Source organism: Kogia breviceps, chromosome 11 (genome assembly GCF_026419965.1).
Source record: "Kogia breviceps isolate mKogBre1 chromosome 11, mKogBre1 haplotype 1, whole genome shotgun sequence".
NCBI lineage: Eukaryota > Metazoa > Chordata > Mammalia > Artiodactyla > Physeteridae > Kogia > Kogia breviceps.
The window spans coordinates 13,266,591-13,293,136 of NC_081320.1; the positions used below are offsets into that span (position 1 = coordinate 13,266,591).

Here is a 26,546-nt window from a genome sequence, read left to right on the forward strand (position 1 = left end):
GTGTTGAACTCCCTTAATAAGAGTAAGGTGTCTATCAAATATTTGTTTCATGAATAGAAGTAGAGATGGTGAGAGAAAATGCTTACACATTTGAAGATACCCTAATTGACCATCTTCTCTATATCCATCTGACAGTGATCAGAGTAGGCAATTTTTGACCTAAGTTCAATTATATTTGTTGCTTTTGGCTAATTTCTAGTTTTATGTATATTTTAAATCTTGAAGGATACCCAAAGTCCTAGTTTACAGACATCACCTTCAGGAAGAGGAGCTAGGTAGCTGAGGGTCAAAAGTGGGAGGGGAACTTACTTTTAACTGTATATCTGTTTTAGTCCATTTGGGCTGTTATAGCAAAATGCCACAGACTGGGTAGCTTATACACAGTAGAAATTTATTTATCACAGTACTGGAGGCTGAGAAGTCCAAGATCAAGGAACCCACAGATTCAGTGTCTGATGACGACCTGACTCCTAGTTCATAGATGACCATTTTTTCACTGTGCCCTCACATGGGCAGAAAGGGGGATCAAGCTTTCTGGAGTCTCTATTATAAGGCACTAAACTCATTTCATGAGGGCTCTGCCATCATGACCTAATCACTTCCCAAAGGCCACACCTCCAGATGCCATCACATTGAGGACTATTTCAACATTGGAATTGGGAGGATACAAACATTCTGTCTATAGCAGCGTGATTTGTGTATCCAACCCTGATACGTGGAATCAACCATTTCTCCAAGGAGTACAAGTTTCTTTCAGTGGGAATGGTATAGAAACCAAAATTTAGGTGCTTGTGGTGCTTATTACTACTGGAGTGTTCTTGTTTCTAGGCCTTTTAATTAGAAGGAAGAAGTATATTCTTTAAAAAATCATGAAGGTAATTAGAGACTAGGTTTTTTGAGCCAACCCTCCTGCTGAAAATAACTAGAAGAGCTAGATTAAAAGTATAACTATTTGAAATTACTGAAAACTACCAAGGTAGTGAAGAATTGCAAAATCAAGATCTGAGAGAAGTGGGAAGCTCAATTACATGAACCCAATCATTTGGGACCAGTTTTTACCCCTAGAGAGATCCTCTAATTCCTCATGCAGTGTTGAGAAACTGAGAATTTGAGGAGAGATTTTGACATCCTGTGGTTAGGGGATTCAAAAATTGGAGTTCAGGGCACACCAAGGATGAGGGACTCAGTTTAAGTCCCCAAGGCTTTTGGTTAGAACTCTGAAAGGATACACCTTAGTGGTAACAGTGAGCTGGAAATAAACCAACCTTTACAAAGACTGATGTCCAGTGTCAAATCATCCCTATCCCTGATTGGATTTATTAAGCTTAATTAATAACCAGTTGTCAGTGTTCTTAGGTTAGATGTTTGCCTGAAGCAAATTAGGTCTTCTCTGGAAGAAGATAACATCATGCAGAGACACCTTCATCCTGTGGGTTTTCATATACGAAGTTCACAATTCAAAAAAAAAAAGACTAATTCTTAGGAAATCTTTATGTGTCCTGGATACATGTCTTTATATATTCTGGATACCAAGGCTTTATAAATGCTTTTGTTCCCATTTATGTGGTTACAAATAGCTTCTCCAATTTTCTGAACGTTTTCCTTCCTTTAAATGGTATCTTATGATGAGTATAGAGTATAAATTCTTAATTTCAGTATAGATAAGAATATCAGTCTGTTCCTTTATGCTTATTGATTTTTGTGTCTTTTTAAAGAAATCCTTTCCTAAAAAAAAAATGGAAGAAATCCTTTCCTAATCTGAAATCATAAAGGTGTTCTCCTATACTGTCTTCTTAAAGTAACTTAGTTTTGCATTCTGTATTTAAGTCTTCAATCCACTTAATTAATTTCAATGAAGGATGAGAACAGGGATTCAATCATTTTGTTTTCCATTTGGCTTACCATTTGTTTCCATACTGTTTATAGAAAACACACTTTTATTTGTTTTAGTTTCCTGTGCCTAGTTGGCTTTACATGTAGTAGACTCTTTGAATGAATTTGAATAAAGTATATATCTTGATAGTGTGAAATTCTCTGTAGAGTTCTTATGGTTTTCACAGCATACTGTCTGATTTACAATTTGATTTTTCTTTATACTGTACTCCTTGCTTATGTTCTGCTTAACTTATCAATTATAAATGCTTTTTGTTTATTACTAAAACCCTATTGGTACTAAATAAAGGTTTGTTAATTTTCCATTTTATCAGTTTTCATTTTCTTGTTTATTGTAGTGATCTTTCCAGTTGTGAGACTTGTTTGAGACAGTTTCTTGAGCTCTTTGTACTGGACTGTATTTTACCCTAACAGAACATTAGATTCACCTGAAGAAATTTTAAGTACTGCCTATCATTTGGGCTCTATTACTAGCCCAATTAAATTGGTATTGTTTAAATGTCCCAGGTGACTTCTGTGTGGAGTGAAGTTGAGAACTACTGATCTGGGTCATGGCTGGATAATTTTGGTTATTCCCATTTCTCTTAGGAATTTTTTCTTTCACAAAATCCCTTTTGATTTTGTAAGTTAAACAAAATATTTTGAGCAGTTTCATGAACCTTTTTCTCTCTGACATTTAAAAACATAGGTTTTTGGTGTTTCTGATGACTGAAATTTTATGCCTCTTCTTTACAACAAATATTTTATGCAGTTAAATTCAACAGATAATTATTGAGCATTTGCTTTGTGCCAGGGGCACAAGGGGTTAGTGAATAAGAAAAGGTCTTTTACCTGCTGGAACCATACAGTCTATAATGTGTATACACATTAATATCAGTATATTAGTTATATATAATTATGTTAGTTTAATATAATTAATGTAATGTTTACAAAAGAGATGAGGTATAGGGTTCTGCGTAATTATACTACCCCAGGGGTCACAGAAGGCCTCCCAAAATAACATTTAAGCTGAGACATGAAGACCAAGTTCAGAAAATATGTTCTTTATTTTTTATGAAATCTTAAAGTTAGGTAATGGGGAATCCTCCAGCATTGTTTTTCTTCACAGTTGTCTTGGCTACTCCAGGACATTTTTACTTTTCCATATAATCTTTAAAATCAGTTTGTTGATATCTACAGAATAGATTCTGGTGATTTTGATTGGGATTGCATTGAATCTGCAGATGAAGTTGGGAAGAACTGATATATTAGTGTTTAGTCTTCCAATCCATGAACATGGAATATCTCTCCATTTATTTATATGTCTGTGATTTCTTTCATTAACGTTTTGTAGTTTTCTACATGTACATCCTATACGTATTGTTAGATTTTTACCCAAGTGTTTTATTGTTTTGTTTGGTGCTATGGTAAATGTTTTTAAAATTTTGGATTCCAATTGTTTATTACTGGTATATTGGAAAGCAGTTAACTTTTGTATTTTTATCTTCTGTCCCATGACCTTGCTATATTTGCTTGTTAATTCTTGGAGTTCTTGGAGATTATTTTGTATCCATTCCAAAGAATCAACAACAAATATATATAAATATATATATATATCAGTTTAATTGTTTTGTCCCAAATTTGTGTACCTTTTCTTATTGTACTAGCTAGGACTTCATTACACTGTTGAATAGGAGTAGAGAGAGATGATATCCTTGCCTTGTTCCTTATCTTAGGGGGGGAAAGCTTCTAATTTCTTGCCATTAATTATGATGTTAGCTATAGTTTGGGGTGAGGGTGGGGTTGCAGGGTTTTTTTAATTAAATTGAGGAATTTTCCTTTTATTCAGGTTTGTGGAAAGTTTTTATTGTGAGTATAGGAGAATGGTTTTCCTGTGTCAATTCATATGATTTTTCTTATTTAGCCTATTGATGTGTGGTGGATTACGGTGACTAATTTTTGAATGTTGAACCAGCCTTGCCTACCTGGAATAAATCACACTCGGTTGTGGTTTATAATTCTTTTTATGTAATTTTACATTCAATTTGCTAATGTTTTGTTGAGGAATTTTGCATTCATGAGAGATACTGGTCTGTAGTTTTCCTTTCTTGTAATGTCTTTATCTGATTTTGATATTAGGATAATGCTGGCCTCATAGAATGAGTTAAGAAATATTCACTCTTAAATTTCCTTGAAGATTTTGTAGAGAATTGTTATCATTACTTCCTTAAATCTTTGGTAGAATTCACCAGAGAAACCATCTGGGCCTGATACTTTCTCTGTTGGGAAGTTATTAACTACCGATTCAATTGCTTTAATAATAATAGGCCTATTCAGATAATCTACTTCTCCTTGTATGAGTTTTAGTAGGCTTTCAAGTAATCGGTCCCTTTCATTTAATTTACCAAGTTTATGAGCATAGAATTGTTCATAATATTCCTTTATTGTGTTTTTATTCTCCATAGAATCAATAGTGATGACCCCTTTTGCATTTCTGATATTGGTAAACTTGTCTTCTCTTCTTTTTTTTTTTTTTTTTTTTGTGTGTGGTATGTGGGCCTCTCACTGTTGTGGCCTCTCCCGTTGTGGCACACAGGCTCCGCACTTGCAGGCTCAGCGGCCATGGCTCACAGGCCTAGCCGCTCCGCGGCATGTGGGATCTTCCCAGACCAGGGCACAAACCCGTGTCCCCTGTATTGGCAGGCAGACTCTCAACCACTGTGCCACCAGTGAAGCCCTGTCTTCTCTCTTTTTTTCTCTGTTCGCCTGGCTAAAGGCTTATCTATTTTATTGATCTGTTTAAAGAGCCAGATTTTGGTTTCATTGATTTTCTATTATTGTACTTTCCTCTTTTCAATTTCATTGATTCTGTAATTTTTATTATTCCTTTTCTTCTGCTTGCTTGATGCTTAAATTGCTCTTCTTTCTTTAGTTTCCTAAGGTGGAATCTTAGATTATTGATGTTTAGCTCTCTCCTAATATATGTATTTAATGCTATAACTTAACTTTCCAGTGCTTTTGCTGCACCCTACACTTTTTCATAAGTTGTATTTATTTCCACTTTAATTTAATTCAAAATAATTTTAGATTTATCTTGAGACTTTTTCTTTGACCCATGTGTTACTTAGATGTGTGTTGTTTAATCTCCAAAATTTGGGGATTTTCCAGCTATTTTTCTGTTACTGATTTCCAGCTTCATTCCATTGTGGTCTCAGAACACACTGTTTGATTTCTATTTTTTAAAAATTTGTTAGAGTGTGTGTGTTATGGCCCAGAAAGTGGTCTGTCTTGAGGAGTGTTTCCATGTGAGCTTGAGAAGTCTATGTATTCTGTTGTTGGACAGAGTATTCTATAAATGTTAATTAGATCAAGTTGACTGATAGTTCTGTTCAGGTCAGCTGTATCCTTACTGATTTCCTCTCTGTTCCATTTGTCGATTATCTCAAGGGAGGTTTTTGAATTCTCCAGCTATAAGGTGGATTTGTCCATTTCCCCTTTTAGATCTATCAATTTTTTTTTTTTAGGTCTGTCAATTTTTGCCTCATATATTTTGATGCTCTGTTTTTAGGTGCATGAACACTAAGGATTGTTTTGTTTTCTTATTGAATCCTTACTTAATGCCTCTGTTGCTCTGATAAGGTTTTTGTTCTGAAGTCTGCTTTGTCTTAATACAGCTACCCTCCCTTCCTTCCTTCCTTTCTTTCTCCCACACTCCCTCTCTTTCTTTTTTCTTTCTTTCTTTCTTTATTTTCATTGATGTGAAATTTACATAACATAAAATGAACCATTTTACCCTGAACACTTCAGTGGTATTTGGTACATTCATAACATGCAACCACCACCTCTATCTAGTTCCAAAACATTTTCATCACTCTAAAATAAAACCCCATACCCTCTAAGCAGTTACTGCCCATTCTAATCTCCCTCCAGCATCTGGTGACTACCAATCTGTTTTCTATTCTAATTTCTTATAAGTGGAATTGTACAATATATGGGCCTTTTATGTCTGGTTTCTTTCATTTACTACAGTGTTTTCAAGGTTCATCCATGATGTAGCTAGCACTTACTTCCTTTTTATGACTGAATGATATTTCATTGCATGCATATCTCACAACTCATGCATTCATCCACTGATAGACATTTGAGTTGTTTCAACCTTTTGACTGTTGTGAGTAGTGCTGTTATGAACATTCTCATATGAATATTTTTGAGTGCCTATTTTCAATTCTTTTGGGTATATACCTAGGAGTAGAATTTATTTACCTTTTTGAGGAACTCCATAACTGTTTTTCACAGTGGCTTCACCATTTTACCTTCCCACCAGCAATGTACAAGTGTTCCTATTTCTCTCCTTGCTAACACATATTTTTGATTATAACCAATTCTGTTATTATAGTCAATATGCTGTATGTGAAATGGTATCTTGTGGTTTTTATTTACATTCCCTTAATGACAGATGAAGTTGAATATATTTTCATGTGCTTTTTGCCCATTTGTGTATCTCCTTCAGAGAAATGTCTGTTTATGCGCTTTGTCTGTTTTTTTTTTTGTTTAAAGATGATGTTGGGGGTAGGAGTTTATTAGTTAATTTATTTATTTTTGCTGTGTTTTGTCTTTGTTTCTGTGTGAGGGCTTTCTCTAGTTGTGGTGAGCGGGGGCCACTCTTCATCATGGTGCCTGGGCCTCTCACTATTGCAGCCTCTCGTTGTGGAGCAGCGCAGGCTCCAGACGTGCAGTGCCTAGTTTTTAATTGGGTTGTCTTTTTGTTATTGAGTTGTACGAATTCTTTATATATTTTGTTAGAAGACCCTTATCAGGTATATAATTTTCAAATATTTTCTCCCATTCTATAGGTGATCTTATTATTTTTCTGATAATATTCTTTGATGAACAGTTTTTAATTTTGATGAAGTTCAATATATGTATTTTTTTTGATCATGCTTTTGGGATGTTTCTAATACAATTCCAAAGTTAAGATGATTTATTGCTATATTTTCTTCTGAGTTTTATAGTTTTAGCTCCTATATTTAGGTCTTTGACTAATGTAGAGTTATTTTCTATATACTGTGTGAGATAGGAGAGAGCTTGGTTTTGATTAGTGTTTGCATGGTATATTTCTCCTTCCTTTTACTTTTAATGTTAGTCTTTATATTTACTTTTAACCTTAGTCTTGTAGGCAATGATTCTTTCTTTCTCTCTCTCTCTCTTTTGCTTTCTTGCTTTCCCCTGTCTGGTTTTCACTGAACCTTTCATATGATTCATTTAATCTCATCTTTTAGCGTATCAATTACGTGTTTTTAAAAAGTTTTTAGTGATTGTCCCAGATTTTGAAATATACATTTGTAATTAAGTAAGTGAACTTCAAATGCCATTATACTGTTTCACATGTAATGCAGATACCTTTTAACAGTGTATTCTGTCCATTATGACATTGCTCTCATTCATTTCAGTTATCCATATTCTATCTTCACCCAATATACTGTTACTATTATTACTTTAAGAATAGGAAATACCCTGGTGGTCCAGTGGTTAGGACTCAGCGCTTTCACTTCTGGGGCATGGGTTCAATCCCTGGTTGGGGAGCTAATAGCCCACAAGCCACTCCACACAGCCAAAAAAATAGTTAAGAATAAGAAAAAAGGTTTTTGTCTTCATTTATTCTTTCCCTAATATTCTTTCTTTATATATGTCCTAGTTTCTGACCTGTATAATTTTGCTTCTCCCTGAAGAACTTTAAAAAAACATTTCTGGTAATCTAGATGTGCTGTGATGAATTCCCTCAATTTTTGTTTGTCTGATAAAGTCTTTACTTCTCCTCTTTTGAAAGATAATTTTGCTGGATATAGAATTCTAGGTTGCTGATTTTTTTCTGCAACACTTTATCTCACTCCACTCTCTTCTTGCTTCCATAGTTTCTAACAAGGAGTCTTTTGTAATTCTTATCTTTGTTCCCCTGTAGGTGAGGTATGTTATTTCTCTGTCTTTCAAAATTTTCTCTTTGCTCTTGTGTTCCTCATTTTGAAATGAGTTAACTAGTTGTCGTTTTTTGGATTCTTATCCTACTTTGTCTTCTCTTCACTTCCTTTATCCATGGTTTGGGGTCTGTCATTAATTTTGGAAAGTTCTCAGCCATTATTATTTCATATTTTTTCGGTACTGTTTTCTCTTTTTTTTCTCCTTCTGGTATTCAATTATGTGTATGTTACATCTTTTGAAATTGTCCACTGTTCTTAGATGTCCTCTTCTGTTTGTTTTCATTCTTTTTCCTATTGCATTTCAGTTTTGCAGGTTTCTATTCACTGGTTCAGATTCACTGATCTATTCCTTGGCTATGTCTTATTTACTGATGAACTTGTCAAATGCAATCTTCATTTCTGTTATAATAGTAATGTGTTTTATATTTCTAGCATTTCCTTTTGATCCTTAATGTTTCCATCTTTGTGCTTACAGTACCTGTCTCTTCTTGGGTAATGTTTACTTTTCTCACAAGAGCCAGAAAATGTCAATATCTATGTCATATTTAAGTCTGGTTCTGATGCTTACTTTGTCTCTTCAGACTGTGCTTTTTCTTGTCTTTTAGAATGCTTTGTAATTTTTTGTTGAAAACTGGACATGATGTGTGGGGTAATAGGAAATGAGGTAAATAGGTCTTCAGTATGAGGTTTTATGGTGATGAGGCTAGGGGTTTGGCTATGTTAATGTTTGCTGTGGCTATAGGTGCCAGAGGCTTAAAGTTCCTCCTGTGTCCTTGTTTTTATTTCTCTTGTTATCTTGGACATCCACAAAAACTCCTCTTTAGATAGGGCATGCATCTTGCGTCTCTTTTATCTCTAATGCATTGTTATACTGGAGCCCTATTGGTGTGGTGGTAAGGTGTGGGGGACTGGAAGCATTCTATAATCTTATTAAAACTCAGTGTTTTAGTGGCCTGTGTCCCTGGACGTGGTGTTCACAAGTGTTTCTTAGCTTCCTGCCCACTCCCAGTGACATAGGAAGATTAGGAGAAAGCAGATAATGTCAGATAATCGCCCTTCTCCAGGGTGAGATAAGGCTCTAGTAAGGTTTGTTTTACTGGAGAATAGGCCGTTTTTATGAAGAACAACACTGTATGAATATTTCAGAATGGTTACTTTTCTTTTCTTCCTGCCAGAGAAACAAGGGTATCTTTCTTGCTTTTTCACCATGAGAAACTTCTCTGGTTCTTGGAGGTAAAGCCCATGAAAGTTTTGGGGGCCCTAGGATTTTCATTCTCATGGTAGTCTACACTCATCTACCAGCAGTTAGTCGAAATTACCATTTAAATGTTCCTTCCAGTGGTCCAGGTAAGCATATCTCAACTGTCACTCTCTGTATTCACCTCTCTCTCCACATTGCAGGATGGCAGTTTGCCCTATAACCTTGGTTTTCTGTTGAATCAAAGAAAAGTTGTTGGTTTTTTTTCCTTGTTTTATGGATGGGACTGATGACTTCCAATCTCTGTATATCAAAGCTGAATCTGGAAGTTGTCTTCACTTTGAATGATATTTTCACCAATATAGAATTTTGGATTTAGAGGATTTTGAAAATTCTCTCAGCACTTTAAAGACGTCTCTCCATTATCTCCTGATCATAGTTTCTTTTGAGAAGTCTGATGTACTTCGTATCTTCGTTCCTTTGTCATTAATGCATACTTTTTTCCTGTCTAGCTGGGCTTAAGATTTTATCTCTGATTTTCAGCATCTTGAATATAATGTGTTTAGGTGTGTTGTGTGGTGTTACATTGTATTTTTTGTTTGTTTTGTTTTGTTTTTTATATTTACCTTGTTTGGGATTCCCTGAGCTTCCTGCATCTGTGGTTTGATATTTTTCATTATTTTTGGAAATTTTTCAGCCATTGTTTCCTCAAATACTTAGGCTCTCTTCTCTCATTTCCTTCTGGGATACCAATTACACATGTGTTAGACCATTTGTTATTATCTCATAGCTCTTGGATACTTAGCTTTATTTTATTCTTTTTTTTAGTTTGGGTAACTTCTATTGACTTTTCTTCAAGTTTGTTGATTCTTTCTTCAGCTGTATCAAGTTTTGTGAGCCAATGAAGGCATTCTTTGTGTACGCTTCAGCATTTTTATGCCATTTCCATTTGAAGAACCTGAAAGTTGATTTGAACTCCCATTGTACTTGTGGCTCCTGAGATTCTTTGCTGTCCACTAACCCACACTTGGACTTTATCAATTTATTTAGAACTTTAACTGAATTTTCTTTACTTGCTTTTAAGGTGCCTGCCATCCCAGGCTATGCCACAGATGATTCAGTGCTCGTGTTCCCTCTTTTCTTAGAAGTGCCTTTCTTTAGATTTCATGCTGCACTGTTGCCTTGTGACCTGAGCTTTTCAACAGGTTCAGGAAAAGTTGTTTTGTAGTTCATTCAGCTTTGTCTTACCGTCTTGAGAGTCTTCTCAGCTTTCTATATCTAGGCAGAGATGGAACTTTCCAAATCTTTTTGAAATTATCCCCCCTTAGAGTAAACCTTTCTTTAATGTCTTTGTTTGAATCTTTATTTTCTCACTAAATGCATATTATATTTTTCTTTGTGTTGTATCATTTGCACATTTCTCTTTCTTGCTCTCATTTTTCTGAGCTGCTTCCTGATATATGATATACAGTGATCCTTCACAATGAAGTGTATTACTTGTAACATTGAAGTTTTTTTACAGAGATGAAAATACATTTTGCACTAAATCAGAAAACTTGTTATTCTGGTTTGGAAATAAAAGTAGGTAAATTAATTACTATTTTTCCCTATAATGAAGACAGGTTGACTTTAGTCTTCAATTATCATCATTTGTCATACATTTTACTTTTTTAAACTTTTTAATTTTAGAAACTGCTGGTTGTTACTTATGAAAGTGAAACAGAATTTGGGTTCACATTGAACTATTTTAAAGTTTTGGGTAATTGTCTAACAGAGAAGGCTGTGTGGCATCTAAAACAATTTTTGAAAAATAGCCTTAATGAATATTCTAATATTACAAGGTAGAATTTTAAAGTATTTATTCCAAACGGGGATGATTTAAAGCAGCTTCTGAACCTGGATTTTTTTCATAATTCTTTTTTACGTTATTTTTTTAAGAAGTATTTCTTGAAATAGGTTATATTTGCACATATTATAAAATTCAAAAGGCAGCAAAGTGTATCCAAAATTACAGGAAAAAGTAAATCTTCCTTTCACTCCTATTCACAAATTAATTCAGTTTCTAACTTTGAAGGCAGCCTATTTCCTGAGGATTTTTCTGTTGATATTCCATAATGTATGAATATATAGAGACATATTTATATATCTCTCTCCCTTTTTTTCACCTCCCTCTCTTCCTCTCCCTTCCTGCTCCTTCCTTCTCTCCTTTAGCCTCTCCCTCTCTTCCCTCTTTCTCTCCCTTTAACATATGTAATATTATACTGTACACATTCTTTACCTTGCTATTTTCATTTATCTTTTGAGAATTAATTCCATGGGTAGTCCTCAGTGCATTGCCTTTCTCTCTTTAATTAGAATATATTGTTCACTTATGGAAATTCTCTAATGTGTTTAACTAGTCTTCTGTTGATATACATTCAGGTAATTTCTAGACTTTCGCTATTGCAAACAATGTAGCAGTGTGTTTTCACAAAAGTCATTTCACTGTTGCCATTTATTGTCTTAAATTGAATGTTCACCTGTTAATGAACATGAGCAGTTATATAATGTAACGATAAATTTTGAAACAACCATTTTTAAATGACTTTGCTTTCAATCTTCTGGATTCGTTTAAACAATGGACAACCTTAAATTAAAAGGCAAATTGTTAAGTAACTGTAATGGTAAACAGATGTAATAAAATAGTTTCTTAATCCCTTAATCTCTTTGAATTTTCAGTACTAGACATGTAAAACAATACGGAAGACACTGGATGCTGAAGTTGGTATAACATCGTAACAAATAATTTAAAGTTTTATCTTTCATCAGGACAGATAGAGTATTCACATTTATTTGCTTTATATTAGTAAAAGTTTTGAACCTGAACCTACGTGATAAATGTACATTATCATAATCTTTTTTGTATCTGTGGAGTTCTATGTTACATTTATTTGAAGGATTCTGCTACTAAAAACAAGCTTAAAAACCACTGCAGTTGTTCATTCTGCCTCATTTTCAGGTTTAAATTTGCATTGTGAAATTTATACTAGGCATTGTTCCTGGAATTCCAGTAACTGCTGAAGTTTGAATTGCTTCTAGTAGATTGGCTATCATCAAAGATTACCAATTGAAAGCAGAAATAATGGGAGCTAATCAGTATTTTGATCCATGAAAAAAAATTAAACAGATTTAGCTGTATCATATACAGGATTAGGAGTAATTCACTGCCTTATATGATTCTTTTTGTGTAATAGATCATAAATATTTTTTCTATAAACCTGAATTGAAATAGTTTTATTAAAGTTGTTGCTAGTTCAAACAAAAATTATTTAATCAGGAACTTCCCTGGTGGCTCAGTGGTTAAGAATCCACCTGCCAATACAGGGGACATCGGTTCGAGCCTTGATCCGAGAAGATTCCACATGCCGCAGAGCAACTAAGCCCGTGTACCACTACTGAGCCTGTGCTCTAGAGCCCACGTGCCACAACTACTGAAGCCCACACACCTAGAGCCCATGATCCACAACAAGAGAAGCCACCACAATGAGAAACCTGCGCACTGCAATGAAGAGTAGCCCCCGCTCACTTCAACTAGAGAAAGCCTGTGTGCAGCAAAGACCCAGTGCAACCAAAGATAAATAAATAAATTAATTTTAAAAATTATTTAATCAAACCTGGTCTTGTACCCCCATTCCTTAGTCTGTATTGAAGGACACTCTTTTGCCTAGGTCTCTTAGTGGCTTTTGTTCTTACACAGAGTAAAATTCCATAACCCCTCCCCCTATCTGGATAGTGGATAGTCACATGGTTCCCTTGCAGGTGTCTTCAGGTCTCTGCTCAAAAGTCACCTCAGCCATTGAACTTTCTTTCATCTTCACATATAAAGTAATCCTTTCCCAACTTCCCTTGTCCTACTTCCTTGCTTTATTTTTCTCCCTAGCACTAATTTTCTGACCTAGTATACATTTACATGTTTATTTGCTTATTGTCTGTTTTTCTTACATTTTCTTACTTACATTCTATGAATGTAAGTTCATAAGTCTTTATTTTGTCTCCTGCTGTATCACTAGCACATTGAGTGGTGCCTAGCACATTGAACAGGTTGTAATGGGTGCTCAGTAAACATTTGACTGTTTGAACGTTGAATTTTCTTTCCTGCTCTTTCTGAAAGTTCTGGTTAGATGTCTTCATATTTCTGAATGTATCACCTACAATAATTTTGAGTACCTGTGTTCCCCTTGGACATTTGTAAATCAATATTTTATATTTTTATCATGAGTTTAACAGTTGCAAATGGTATGATTTTTTGTATACGGTAAATGTTGTGTTTGAATAGAATTGTTACAACACTTCTAAAAGTATCATAGTGATTCGATACCTATCAATGTTCATTTAAAACATACATGCATAAGTTCTTATTTATCATCAGACAGTTTTCATTATTTTTTTCTCTTTGAATGAGAATCTCTATTTTTTTTCTATTCCACTTTCTCCCATAGATTTCTCCTAATGTAATACTTTTGTGCTTGAAATAATTATCCTTGGAACGAAAATATGTAAATACTTTTTATGATAAAAACACTCAGCGAACTAGAATAGAAGGGAACTTCCCTAACATGATAAAGGGCATTTATGAAAATCTACAGCTAACCTTATACTTCATTATACATTATAAATTGTGAAAGACTGAAAGCTTTTTACCTAAGATCAGGAACAAGACAAAGACACCAGGTTTTGTTGCTACTAATCAACATTGCGTTAGAAGTCCTAGCCAGAGCAATTGAGCAAGAGAAAGAAATAAAAAGCACCCACACTGATAAGAAGTAAACCTATTAATTTGCAGATAACATGATTCCACAGATAGAATATGCTAAAGATTCCTCATGCACCAGAAAATTAGTTATAAGTGAATTCAACAGTTGCACGTTTCAAGATAAATATTTTAAAAATCAGTTGTGTTTTTTACACTAGCAATGAAAAATCTAAAAGGGAAATTTTAAAATTTCATTTACAGTAGCATCCAAAATGATAAAATACTGAGGGATAAATTTAACCAAGGAAACAGTACATTTGTACACTGAAAACTACAAAAAATTATAGGAAGAAATTCCAAGTTTATGGATTGCAAGACTTAATGTTGTTAAGATGGCCGTACCACCAAAGTGATCTGCAGATTCAGTGCAGTGCCTGTCAAAACTCCAAATGCCTTTCTTGCAGAAATGGAAAAGTTGAGCCTCAAATTCATATGGAATACTACAGGTTCCAAATAGCCAAAACCATACTGAGAAAGAAAAACAAGTTTGGAGGACCCATAGTTCATGAGTCCAAAACTTACCATAAAGCTATATAGTAACTAAAATTGTGATATTAGCATAAGGATAGATGTATAGATCAGTCAGTGGAATAGGACTGAGATCCCAGAAGTAAACCCATACATCTGTGGCCAGTTGATTTTCTATAAGGGTGCCAAGATCATTCAGTGGGAGAAAGATAGTCTCTTCAACAAGGTCTGTGACAAGTGGGTATCCACATGTAAAGGAACGAAGCTGGACCCCTGCCTCACTCCATATACAGAAATTAACTTGGATCAAAGACTGAAATTAAAGTCTTTGACCTAAAACTATAAAACTCAGAAAATACATAAAGGTAAGTCTTCATGACCAAATATCTGGAAATGGATTCTTTTGCTCTAACACCAAAAGCACAAGCAACAGAAGAAAAAAATAGACAAATTGGAATTCATTAAAATTAAAAGCTTTTGTGTATCAAAGGACATTATCAAGAAAGTAAAAAATATAATCTACGGAATGGGAGAAAATATTTGCAAGTTATTTATCTGATAAGGGTTTACTATCAGAATATATAAAGTACTTATATAACTTAACAATAAAAAGACAGCTGAATGGATAGAAGACGTCAATAGACATTTCTCCAAAGGAGATATTCAAATGGCCAAAAAACACATGAAAAGATATTCAACTTTATTGGTCATTAAGGAAATACAAATCAAAATCATAATGAGATGCTCTTTCAACAGGTCCAACAGATTGGCTGTAATCAAAAAATTGGAAGATAACAAGTGTTGATAAGGATGTGGAGAAATAGGAACCCTTGTACATTGCTTGTGGGAATGTAAAATGGTGAAGCCCCTTTGAAAAAAAGTTTTGGAGTTCCTCAAAAATATAAAATAGAACTATCATATGACCCAGCAATTCCACTCCTAGGTTTATACCCAAAAGAATTGAAAATAGGTACTCAAACAAATACTTGTATACAGATGTTCATAGCAGCACTATTCACAGTAACCAAAACATGGAAGCAACCCAAATGTCCATCACTGGGTGAATGGATAAACGATTTGTGTTGTATGTACACTCAATGTAATATTATTCAGCCATAAAAAATGTTGATACATGGTACAACATAGATGAACCTCAAACCACTATACTAAATGAAACAAGCCAGATACACAAAAGGCCACATATTATATGATTTCTTTTGTATTAAATATCTAAAATAAGCATATCAAAAGACATAAAAGCAAATTAGTTGTTGCCAGGGAATGGGAGGGAGGATGGTCATAGGGGAAGATTATTTATAGCTTATAGTGTGTTCTTCTGACATATTGAAAAATTCTGAGACTATAGGGAGTTGGTGATTGCACAGCATTGTAAAGGCACTAAATGCTACTGAATTGTACATTTAAAAATGGCTAAGTAGGGCTTCCCTGGTGGCACAGTGGTTAAGAATCCACCTGCCAATGCAGGGGACACGGATTCAAGCCCTGGTCCAGGAAGGCCCCACATGCTGCAGAGCAACTAAGCCCATGTGCCACAACTACTGAGCCTGTGCTATAGAGCCCATATGCCACAACTACTGAGCCTGCGTGCCAGGTACACCGCAACAAAGAGTAGCCCCCACTCGCCACAAGTAAAGAAAGCCTGCGCACAGCAATGAAGACCCAAAGCAGCCAAAATTTTAAAAATAAATAAAGTTTATTTTTAAAATGGCTTAGTTATGTGAATTTCACTTAAAATATATATATATATTTAAACCTATCACTAACTTTCAAAATTGTATAACCATACAGTTTTAAGTGCTTTAATATTTCATCTGGGTGGAGTTATTAGAGTTGATGAATAATAAATATTTTTACAGATTTTGTTAAATAATGATTTTAAAGTCATTAAAAAGTGAAATTTATTGGAAATACCTCTTAAGGATATGAATTTTTTAATGTCATTTAGTTCATGTATTCATGGATGAATGCTAAAGGGTTAGCATCAATTCCATTCCTGTTTTATTATTTTTTACCTTAAATTCCACAACCATTGTTTATTATAAAGGTGAACCCTGATCCTCATGATGGGCTTATTGGTAGGATTTCTGGTAGTAATTGCAGACACCAGGGTCTCCAAATGTTTGAATTTGCGGCTACTAGCGATGTCCAGTCATACAGGATGAGGATGTCTTTGATCTTTTGGGAAGCCTATCCACATATTTCTGATAGTAAGATCACCAGGGCTTTGGAGGTGGACTGGTGGATTGCAAAAGCTGGGCTGCATGACCACCACCCTTCACACAGACACTGAGGTCCATGCCAGCAAATTGCTCCTTGTCCAGAAGCAGAACTGGTACCAGTAACTTGTATTGTAGCTGTATTGTAGCAGTGCATGGTTGGATCATCTCTGGGGGTAACCCATTCACCTAAGGAGTCAGTGTGCCATGCCTGTGGTCATCTTCTTGTGTCAGAAGGGTTGCGCCATCTGCAGAGGGTCCTTGGATGGCATGGCTGTGACGTAGAGAAGACAGCCTCGTCGTGAGGTGCCTTAACTAGAAGAAAGCCCTATTTTATGTTTTATTAGACTCAAATGATGAGAAACATTGTTAATATAAATAAGTAGATGGTAGTGGAAAGGATTTTTCTGTGTCAGTGTCACTTAGTTTTTTGAACTTCTGTGTCATATGGCAAAAAGCAATAATTGATTAAATGTAAAATTTAGTTTTAATGATTTATCAGCTGATAACTCAGATTTTCCTTCATTTTTGAAACTGAAGAATTAGAAAGAAATGCATAAGAATTTGGTAATCATTAGAGTCATTCACTACTTTTTCAACACCTATAGCAGTATTTCTAGTTGGCCTTATGTTTAGTGCTTCAGAGGTTTTAGCCTCTCAGGGAAACCTGTCATGGTAAGAAGAGACACATAAGTTAGAGGAATATATTTCTTTTGTAAAATGAAAAAGTGTAATTTTTTGGGCTTCCCTGGTGGCGCAGTGGTTGGGAGTCCACCTGCCGATGCAGGGGACACGGGTTCGTGCCCCGGTCTGAGAGGATCCCACATGCTGTGAAGCGGCTGGGCCCGTGGGCCATGGCCGCTGGGCTTGCACGTCCGGAGCCTGTGCTCCTCAATGGGAGAGGCCGCAGAGGTGAGAGGCCCGCGTACCGCAAAAAAAAAAAAAAAAAAAAAAAAAAAAAAAAAAAGTGTAATTTTTAAAGGGGAGAAGGAAAAGGTGAATTCTTATCACACAGTCAGAGCAGTTTTTTTTAATAATTCTGTATAGAAATTAAAAATCTTCTGATGCCCATAAAACCTTTCTATGCCCATGGCACCTCATGAAAAATTTTTATTTACCTGCAGGGTACTGAACTTTCTTGGGAAGCTTGTATAAGGTGCTTCGTACTGCCTTCAGATAGGAATCTTTGAATGGTTTGAGACTTCTATGTACTGTGAATAAAAAGATGGAAAAAAAATAGAATTTGACCAGAGAAGAAATAAAAAGAATTTGGCCCTAAGTCTGTTTCTTTCAAAATAGGTTTATATTATTTCTAGCTTGTGTCAGGAGTAAATGTAGAATTAATATAAAATTCTTTAAAATGTGGTGAATTGGGGGTATTGATTTCTCTTATAATTCCTTTTGTAAAATTTTTCCCAGGTCAATGAATGGTCATTGAAGATAAGAAAGGAAATGAGAGTTGTTGACAGGCAAATAAGAGGTAATTATTATTTTACATCTCCTATTCTTTATCTTGGTGTATTTTGCATTAGTTCATAAAAGTAAACTGTATCTACATCTATAAGACATAGTTTATATTAATTTTTTATGGCTGCCCTAATTATTTGCTTTCTAATTATAGTAAGTAAAACAAGATATAATCAACTCAAAGATCTTTATATTTGATAAGAACTAAAATCTTTCCTCCAGCCTGGAATTGAGCTATTCAAGGGGGAGAGGCCATGTTCATTCATCTGTGATTTCCTAGAGTCCAGGTTACTGTTGGAAACAAAGCAGGCGCTCACATTCTGTGGTAGACAGTATAATGGCCTCCCAAAGATGTCCATGTCCTAATCCCCAGAACCTGTGAATATGTTACCTTACATAGCAAAAGGGAACTTGCAGATTTGATTAAATTAAGGATCTTGAGGTGGGGAGATTAATCCTGGGCTATCTGGGTGGGCTCATAAGAGTCCTTATAAGAGGGAGGCAGTATGTTGAGAAAAAGTGAGAGAAAAGGAGATGTGACCACAGAACCAGATGTAAGAGTGCTATGCTTTGAAGATGGAGGAAGAAGACACAAGCTATGGAATGCAGTTGACCTCTGGAAACTAGAAAAGACAAGGAAATGGATTCTTCCCTGAAGTTTCAGAAGAAACGCAGCCCCTCCAACACCTGGAGTTTAGACTTCTTTTTTGTTTTTGTTTTTTTAATATTTATTGGGCTGTGCTGGGTCTTAGTTGCGGCACACCAGATCTCCATTGCTGCATGCGGGATCTTTTAGTTGCAGCATGTGGGCTCTGAGTTTGCGCCATGTGGGATCTAGTTCCCCGACCAGGGATCAAATCTGGGCCCCCTGCTTTGGGAGTGTGGAGTCCCAACTGCTGGACCACCAGGGAAGTCCTGATTTTAGACTTCTGATCACCACAATTAAAGAATAAATTTTTGTTGTTTTAAGCCATTTGAAAAAAAAGTAACCTCTTCCTACTTACAAAGAAATGGTTTTATGGAATTCAAATTAAATAAATTGTATGTAAGGAATGCAGTTCCATTTTCACTACAGTTTATCTTAGCATGGCTGTAAATTGAGCAAAATATGTTTCTAAATAAAGTTGATTATTGTTGAGTACTACTTAAAACTAAGGTGACTTGCAAAGAGTAACATTTAAAACTTTTATGGGGCTTCCCTGGTGGTGCAGTGGTTGGGAGTCCGCCTGCCGATGCAGGGGACACGGGTTCGTGCCCTGGTCCGGGAGGATCCCACGTGCCGCGGAGCGGCTGGGCCCGTGAGCCATGGCCGCTGAGCCTGTGCGTCCGGAGCCTGTGCTCCGCGATGGGAGGGGCCACAGCAGTGAGAGGCCCGCATACTGAAAAAAAAAAAAAAAACTTTTATGATTTTTAACACTTTCATGACTGGAGAAAAATTAATAACAGAGGTATCACAATATCACTCCTTTTAAAAAAGAATTAGAATAGCAATATAGGAGTAGGGAAGTAAAACGTACAAACTATTAGGTATAAAATAAGCTACAAGGATATATTGTACAACATGGGGAATATAGCCAATATTTTATAATAACTGTAAATGGAGTAAAGCCTTTACAAATTGTGGATCACTATGTTGTACATCTGTAACTTATGTTGTACAGCAACTATACTTCAATTTAAAAAATAAAAATGGAAAAACTACTTGTAAATAAGATATTCCAAAAGTAAATAAATAAAAAATAATTACAGAGGGGAATTACATTCATAACCATGATGGAGTAATGGTTACGGATTTGAACTTGCACTCCATTGTAAAGAAAAAACTGGACAAAAGCTGTGAAACATCTGTTTTCAAACATTGGATAACTGTCAGTGCAGGATTTTGATCAGTGAGAAAAGGGAAACAAAAGGAGAGGGCCCTAATATGGTCCTCATTTTCTGCCTAGGGAGACTTTCTGGGTCATAGCATGTGGAAGGAGATTCCAAGCAGAGTGTGGTGTTCTCACTGAATTGAGGAGAAAGAGACTAGGGTTCAGGGAAGCTGCAGTGTCTGGAACTTGCGGGGCAGAGTATCAGAACAAGAGCAATATCCAAAGAAAAAGCTGTAAATATCCACACAGGGTCCCATTGATTCTTTAGCTGACTACTAAGCTGTGCATACTTAGAATGAGATTTTAGGAGGGTACTGGGGACAGAACAACTACCAGGAGGAGGCTATAAGCTAAACAGTTCCCAGAGTTAACAGAGGGTTAAGAGATGGTAGAGTTCTGACCAGACACAGTAAAGAGACTTTGTTGAATATCTGGGGCATTCAGTAGAGACTGCAGAAGGGTCATGCCTTAATATTAAGGTGAAAGTAGCCCTAGCAAGCCCACACCAAAGAAGCTTAAAAACAGATCTGCTACTGTATAGCACAGGAACTTTACTCAGTGCTCTGTGGTGACCTAAATGGGAAGGAAATCCAAAAAAGAGGGGATATATATATGTGTGTGTATATATATATATATATATATATATATATATATATGTAGAGCTGATTCACTTTGTTGTACAGTAGAAACTAACACAACATTGTAAAGCAACTATACTCCAATAAAAATTAATTTTAAAAAATAAAATAAAAATAAATAAAAATTTAAAAGTCTTGAAAGCTGAACTACCAAAATAAAGCTGAACATTCTTTAAAGTTCTTTAAGGCTGAACTACCAAAATTTCAGATACCCAAAAATGAAACATTTAGAGTGTTCAACATCCAATGAAAAGTTACTAGGAAAGTGTGACCCAAAATCAAGAGAAAAATCAGGAGACATAAATAGACCCAGAAAAAAAACAGGTGATCAAATGAATAAGCAGACAGAGATTTTAAACAGCTATTATAAATATGTTGAGGGATTTAGAGGAAAACATAATGAACATATGTTTCAAAGGCAAACATGAACGTAAAGAAGAGGTAAATAGAAGATATTGAAAAGAACAAAGTAGAACTTAGATGAAAGATCTAGAATGAAGTGAAGTAGAATGAAAGCTTCACTGAATGGGTTGAACAAGCAGATTATACACTATAGAAAACAAGATCAGTGAAATCAAAGATAGTAATACAAACTATACAAACTGCAGTACTGAGAGAAAAAAGTAAAAAAAAAAAAAAAAAAAAAAAAAAAGATCCAACATGTAATTTGAGTCTCAGAAGGAAAAGAGTCCAGAAAGGATCACATGATATAATAGCTGATGAAAACTGTAAACCCACAGATCCAAGGAACTCCAGTTTCAAACGGGATAAACAGAAAGAAAACCTTGCCAGGACGTATCATAATCAAATTACTGAAAGGTAACAATAAAGAGATAAAACAGTCTGAGGAAAGGGTAATGATTAAAATTTTATTATCAGAAACAATACGAACCAAAACATCTTTGATATGATGAAAGAAAAATCCCCACATTATCCTAGAATTCTGTGTCCAATGAAAACAGCATTCAAAGGTGAAGTAAAGATACTTGTATACAAAAGCCAAGAGAATTTGTTGCTAGTAGGTCTACAGTACGAGAAATGTTAAAGGAAGTTGTAAGCTGAAGGAAAATCATACAAGATACAAATTTGGATTTACCCAGAGGAATGAAGCATGCTGGAAATTATAAGTATGTAAGTAAATATAATGATTTTCTGTTTTAAAAGTTTTTTTAATAATTATTGACTGTTTAAAGTAAAAATAATAATATGGGGGCATAAAACATATGTAGAACTAAGCAGTATGACAATAATAGCACAAACAATTGATTAATGTCATCTTTAGAAACCACATAAATTCAGTTAGTGTCTCCCAAACCTTGTTTATTCCTGTTTTGTGCTTTGCTTATTGTATACCTTCTCACATCCATAGCTCATTTATCTGGTTAAATGATCTTCAAGCTCTGTCTTTCTCCTCGTGTTTCCTGTTATTTCTCATTCATAGCAATTTATTAGTTAGCTAACTAACTAACATGATATCAGAAAAATAATAGTGGGTTTTGGAGTCCTTACACTACCAGATTTAAACCATCACTGCTATCAATTAGCCACCTGTCCCTATTAAAATTCTTTGAATCTCACAGAACTGTACTGACAATTAAATCTGTGAATGTATGTAAAATGTTTAGGACAGTACTTGGCATATAGTAGACAATTTACTACATTGATGGTGATACCAAAAAAGGAGGGTGGGGGTTACTTTAGACAAGGTATAACTTTGAAATAATGTGATTGCTTTAAATGTTACTTGCATATGAAGGTTTACCACTGAAACACTTTCAAAGTCTTTCATTTGGTTTCTTTGTCTTTTTGTGTTGTTTTTTTTTTTAGGTTACATAGCTTTATTTAGTCTTTGATTTGAATTTTATTTTATTTCTTTATTTTTATACAGCAGGTTCTTATTAGTTATCTATTTTATACATATTAGTGTATATGTCAATCCCAATCTCCCAATTCATCCCACGACCACCGCACCCCCTACTTACCCCCCTTGGTGTCCATACGTTTGTTCTCTACCTCTGTGTCTCTATTTCTGCCCTGCAAACCGGTTCATCTGTACCATTTTTCTAGATTCCACATATATGTGTTAATATATGATATTTGTTTTTCTCTTTCTTATTTACTTCACTCTATGACAGTCTCTAGGTCCATCCACATCTCTACAAATGACCCAGTTTCATTCCTTGTTATGGCTGAGTAATATTCCATTGTATACATGTACCACATCTTCTTTATCCATTCATCTGTCAATGGACATTTAGGTTGCTTCCATGACCTGACTATTGTAAATAGTGCTGCAGTGAACATTGGGGTGCATATGTCTTTTTGAATTACAGTTTTATGTGGATATATGCCCAGTAGTGGGATTGCTGGGTCATATGGTAATTCTATTTTTAGTTTTTTAAGGAACCTCCATACTGTTCTCCATAGTGGCTATATAAATTTACATTCCCACCAACAGTGCAAGAGGGTGCGCTTTTCTCCACACCCTCTCCAGCATTTGTTGTTTGTAGATTTTCTGATGATGCCCGTTCTAACTGATGTGAGGTGATACCTCATTGTAGTTTTGATTTGCATTTCTCTAGTAATTAGTGATGTTGAGCAGCTTTTCATGTGCCTCTTGACCATCTGTGTGTCTTCTTTGGAGAAATGTCTATTTAGGTCTTCTACCCATTTTAGAATTGGGTTGTTTGTTTTTCTTATATTGAGCTGCATGAACTGTTGATATATTTTGGAGATTGATCCTTTGTCCGTTGATTGGTTTGCAAATATTTTCTCCCATTCTGAGGGTTGTCTTTTCGTCTTTTTTATGGTTTCCTTTGCTGTGCAAAAGATTTTAAGTTTCATTAGGTCCCACTTGTTTATTTTTGTTTTTATTTCCATTACTCTGGGAGGTGGGTCAAAAAAGATCTTGCTGTGATTTATGTCAAAGAGTGTTCTTCCTTTATTTTCTGCTAAGAGTTTTATACTGTCCAGTTTTACATTTAGGTCTTTAATCCATTTTGAGTTTATTTTTCTGTGTGGTGTTAGGGAGTGTTCTAATTTCATTCTTTTACATATAGCTGTCCACTTTTCACAGCCCCACTTATTGAAGAGACTGTCTTTTCTCCATTGTATATCCTTGCCTCCTTTGTCATAGACTAATTGACCATAAGTGTGTGGTTCATTTCTGGGCTCCCTATTCTTGTCCATTGATCTGTGTGTCTGGTTTTGTGACAGTACCATACTGTTTTGATTACAGTAGCTTTGTGGAATAGTGTGAAGTCAGGGAGTCTGATTCCTTCAGGTCTGTTTTTTTCCCTCAAGATTGCTTTGACTATTGGGGGTCTTTGTGTCTCCATACAAATTTTAAGATTTTTTGTTCAAATTCTGTAAAAAATGCCATTGCTAATTTGATAGGGATTGCATTGAATCTGTAGATTGCTTTGGGTAATAAAGTCATTTTCACAATATTGATTCTTCCAATCCAAGAACATGGTATATCTCTCCATCTGTTTGTATCATCTTTAATTTCTTTCATCAGTGTCTTATAGTTTTCTACATTTTGTAGAAATGTCTCCCTAGGTAGGTTTTGTCTCCCTAGGTAGGTTTTGTCTCCCTAGGTAGGTTTGTTCCTAGGTATTTTATTCTTTTTGTTGCAGTGGTAGATGGGAGCGTTTCCTTAATTTCTCTTTCTGATCTTTCGTTGTTAGTGTATAGGAATGCAAGAGATTTCTGTGCATTAATTTTCTATCCTGCTACTTTACCAAATTCATTGATTAGCTCTAGTAGTTTTCTTGTGGCATCTTTAGGATGCTCTATGTATAGTGTCATGTCATCTACAGGCAGTGACAGTTTTACTTCTTCTTTTCCAATTTGTATTCCTTTTATTTCTTTTTCTTCTCTGATTGCCATGGCTAGGACTTCCAAAGCTATGTTGAATAATAGTGACGAGAGTGGACATCCTTGTCTTGTTTCTGATCTTAGAGGACATACTTTTAGTTTTTCACCATTGAGGATGATGTTGCTGTGGGTTTGTTGTACATGGCCTTTATTATGTTGAGGTAGTTTCTCTCTATGCCCACTCTCTAGAGAGTTTTTTCCATAAATGGGTGTTCAATTTTGTCAAAAGCTTTTTCTGCATCTATTGAGATGACTGTATGGTTTTAATTCTTCAGTTTGTTAATATGGTGTATCACATTGATTGATTTGCATATATTGAAGAATCCTTGCATCCCTGAGATAAATCCCACTTGATCATGGTGTATGATCCTTTTAATGTGTTGTTGGATTCTGTTTGCTAGTATTTTGTTGAGGATTTTTGCTTCTATATTCATCAGTGATATTGGTCTGTAATTTCCTCTTTTTGTAGTGTCTTTGTCTGGTTTTGGTATCAGGGTGATGGTGGCCTCGTAGAATGAGTTTGGGAGTATTTCTTCCTCTGCAGTTTTTTTAGAAGAGTTTGAGAAGGATGAGTGTTAGCTCTTCTCTAAATGTTGGATAGCATTTACCTGGGAAGCCATCTGGTCCTGGAATTTTCTTTGTTGGAAGATTTAAAATCACAGTTTCAATTTCATTACTTGTGATTAGTCAGTTCATATTTTCTATTTCTTCCTGTTTCAGTCTTGGAAGGTTATACGTTTCTAAGAATTTGTCCATTTCTTGCAGGTTGTCCACTTTATAGACAAGAGTTGCTTGTAGTAGTCTCTTATGCTTTGTATTTCTGCGGTGTCTGTAACTTCTCTTTTCATTTCTAATTTTATTGATTTGAGTCCTCTCCCTCTTTTTCTTGATGAGTGTGGCTAAAGGTTTATCAATTTTGTTTATCTTCTCAAAGAACCAGCTTTTAGTTTTATTGATCTTTGCTATTGTTTTCTTTGTTTGTATTCCATTTATTTCTGCTCTGATCTCGATTTCTTTCCTTCTACTAACTTTGGGGATTTTTTGTTCTTCTTTCTCTATTTCTTTTAGGTGTAAGGTTAGATTGTTTATTTGAGATTTTTCTTGTTTCTTGAGGTAGGATTGTATTGCTATAAACTTCCCTCTTAGAACTTCTTTTGCTGCATTGTTTGGATCATCATGATTTCGTTGTCATTTGTCTCTAGGTATTTTTTTATTTCCTCTTTGATTTCTTCAGTGATCTCTTGGTTACTTAGTAATGTATTGTTTAGCCTCCAGGTGTTTGTGTTTTTTACGTTTTTTTCCCTGAAATTTATTTCTAATCTCAGCGTTGTGGTCAGAAAAATGATTGATAGGATTTCAGTTTTCTTACATTTACTGAGGCTTGATCTGTGACCCAAGATGTGATCTATCCTGGACAGTGTTCCGTGTTCAGTTGAGATGAAAGTGTAATCTGCTGTTTTCGGATGGAATGTCCTATAAATATCAGTTAAATCTATTTGGTCTGTTATGTCACTTAAAGCTTTTATTTCCTTATTTTTCTGTCTGGATGATCTGTCCATTGGTGTAAGGTGTTAAAGTCCCCCAGTATTATTGTGTTACTGTCAATTCCCTCTTATAGCTGTTGGCATTTGCCTTGTGTATTGAGATGCTCCTGTGTTGGGTGCATATATATTTATAATTGTTGTATCTTCTTGGATTGATCCTTTGATCATTATGTAGTGTCCTTCCTTGTCTCTTGTAACATTCTTTATTTTAAATTGTTTTATCTGATATGAGTATTGCTATTCCAGCTTTCTTTTGATTTCCATTTGCATGGAATATCTTTTTCCATCCTATCTGCATGGAATATCTTTTTCCATCACTTTCAGTTTGTATGTTCACCTAGTTCTGAAGTGGGTCTCTTGTGGACAGCATATATACAGATCTTATTTTTGTATCCATTCAGCGAGCCTGTGTCTTTTGGTTGGAGCATTGAATCCATTCACATTTAGGGTAATTATCGATATGTATGTTCCTGTTACCCTATTCTTAATTGTTTTGGGTTTGTTTCTGTAGGTCCTTTTCTTCTCTCGTGTTTCCTACTTAGAGAAGTTCCTTTAGCATTTGTTGTAGAGCTGGTTTGGTGATGCTGAATTCTCTTAACTTTTGC

At 35.1% G+C, this 26,546-nt stretch overlaps 1 protein-coding gene across 1 annotated transcript in view; it reads left to right on the plus strand.

Annotated features, from left to right (window-relative positions):
- CHMP3 (charged multivesicular body protein 3) overlaps positions 1 to 26,546 on the plus strand; it is a 65,795-nt gene that overhangs the window by 5,601 nt on the left and 33,648 nt on the right. The window contains exon 2 of the mRNA XM_059079368.2: positions 17,962 to 18,022. Coding sequence (XP_058935351.1) covers positions 17,962 to 18,022 — 61 coding nt within the window. The remainder of the gene's footprint in view (positions 1 to 17,961; positions 18,023 to 26,546) is intronic.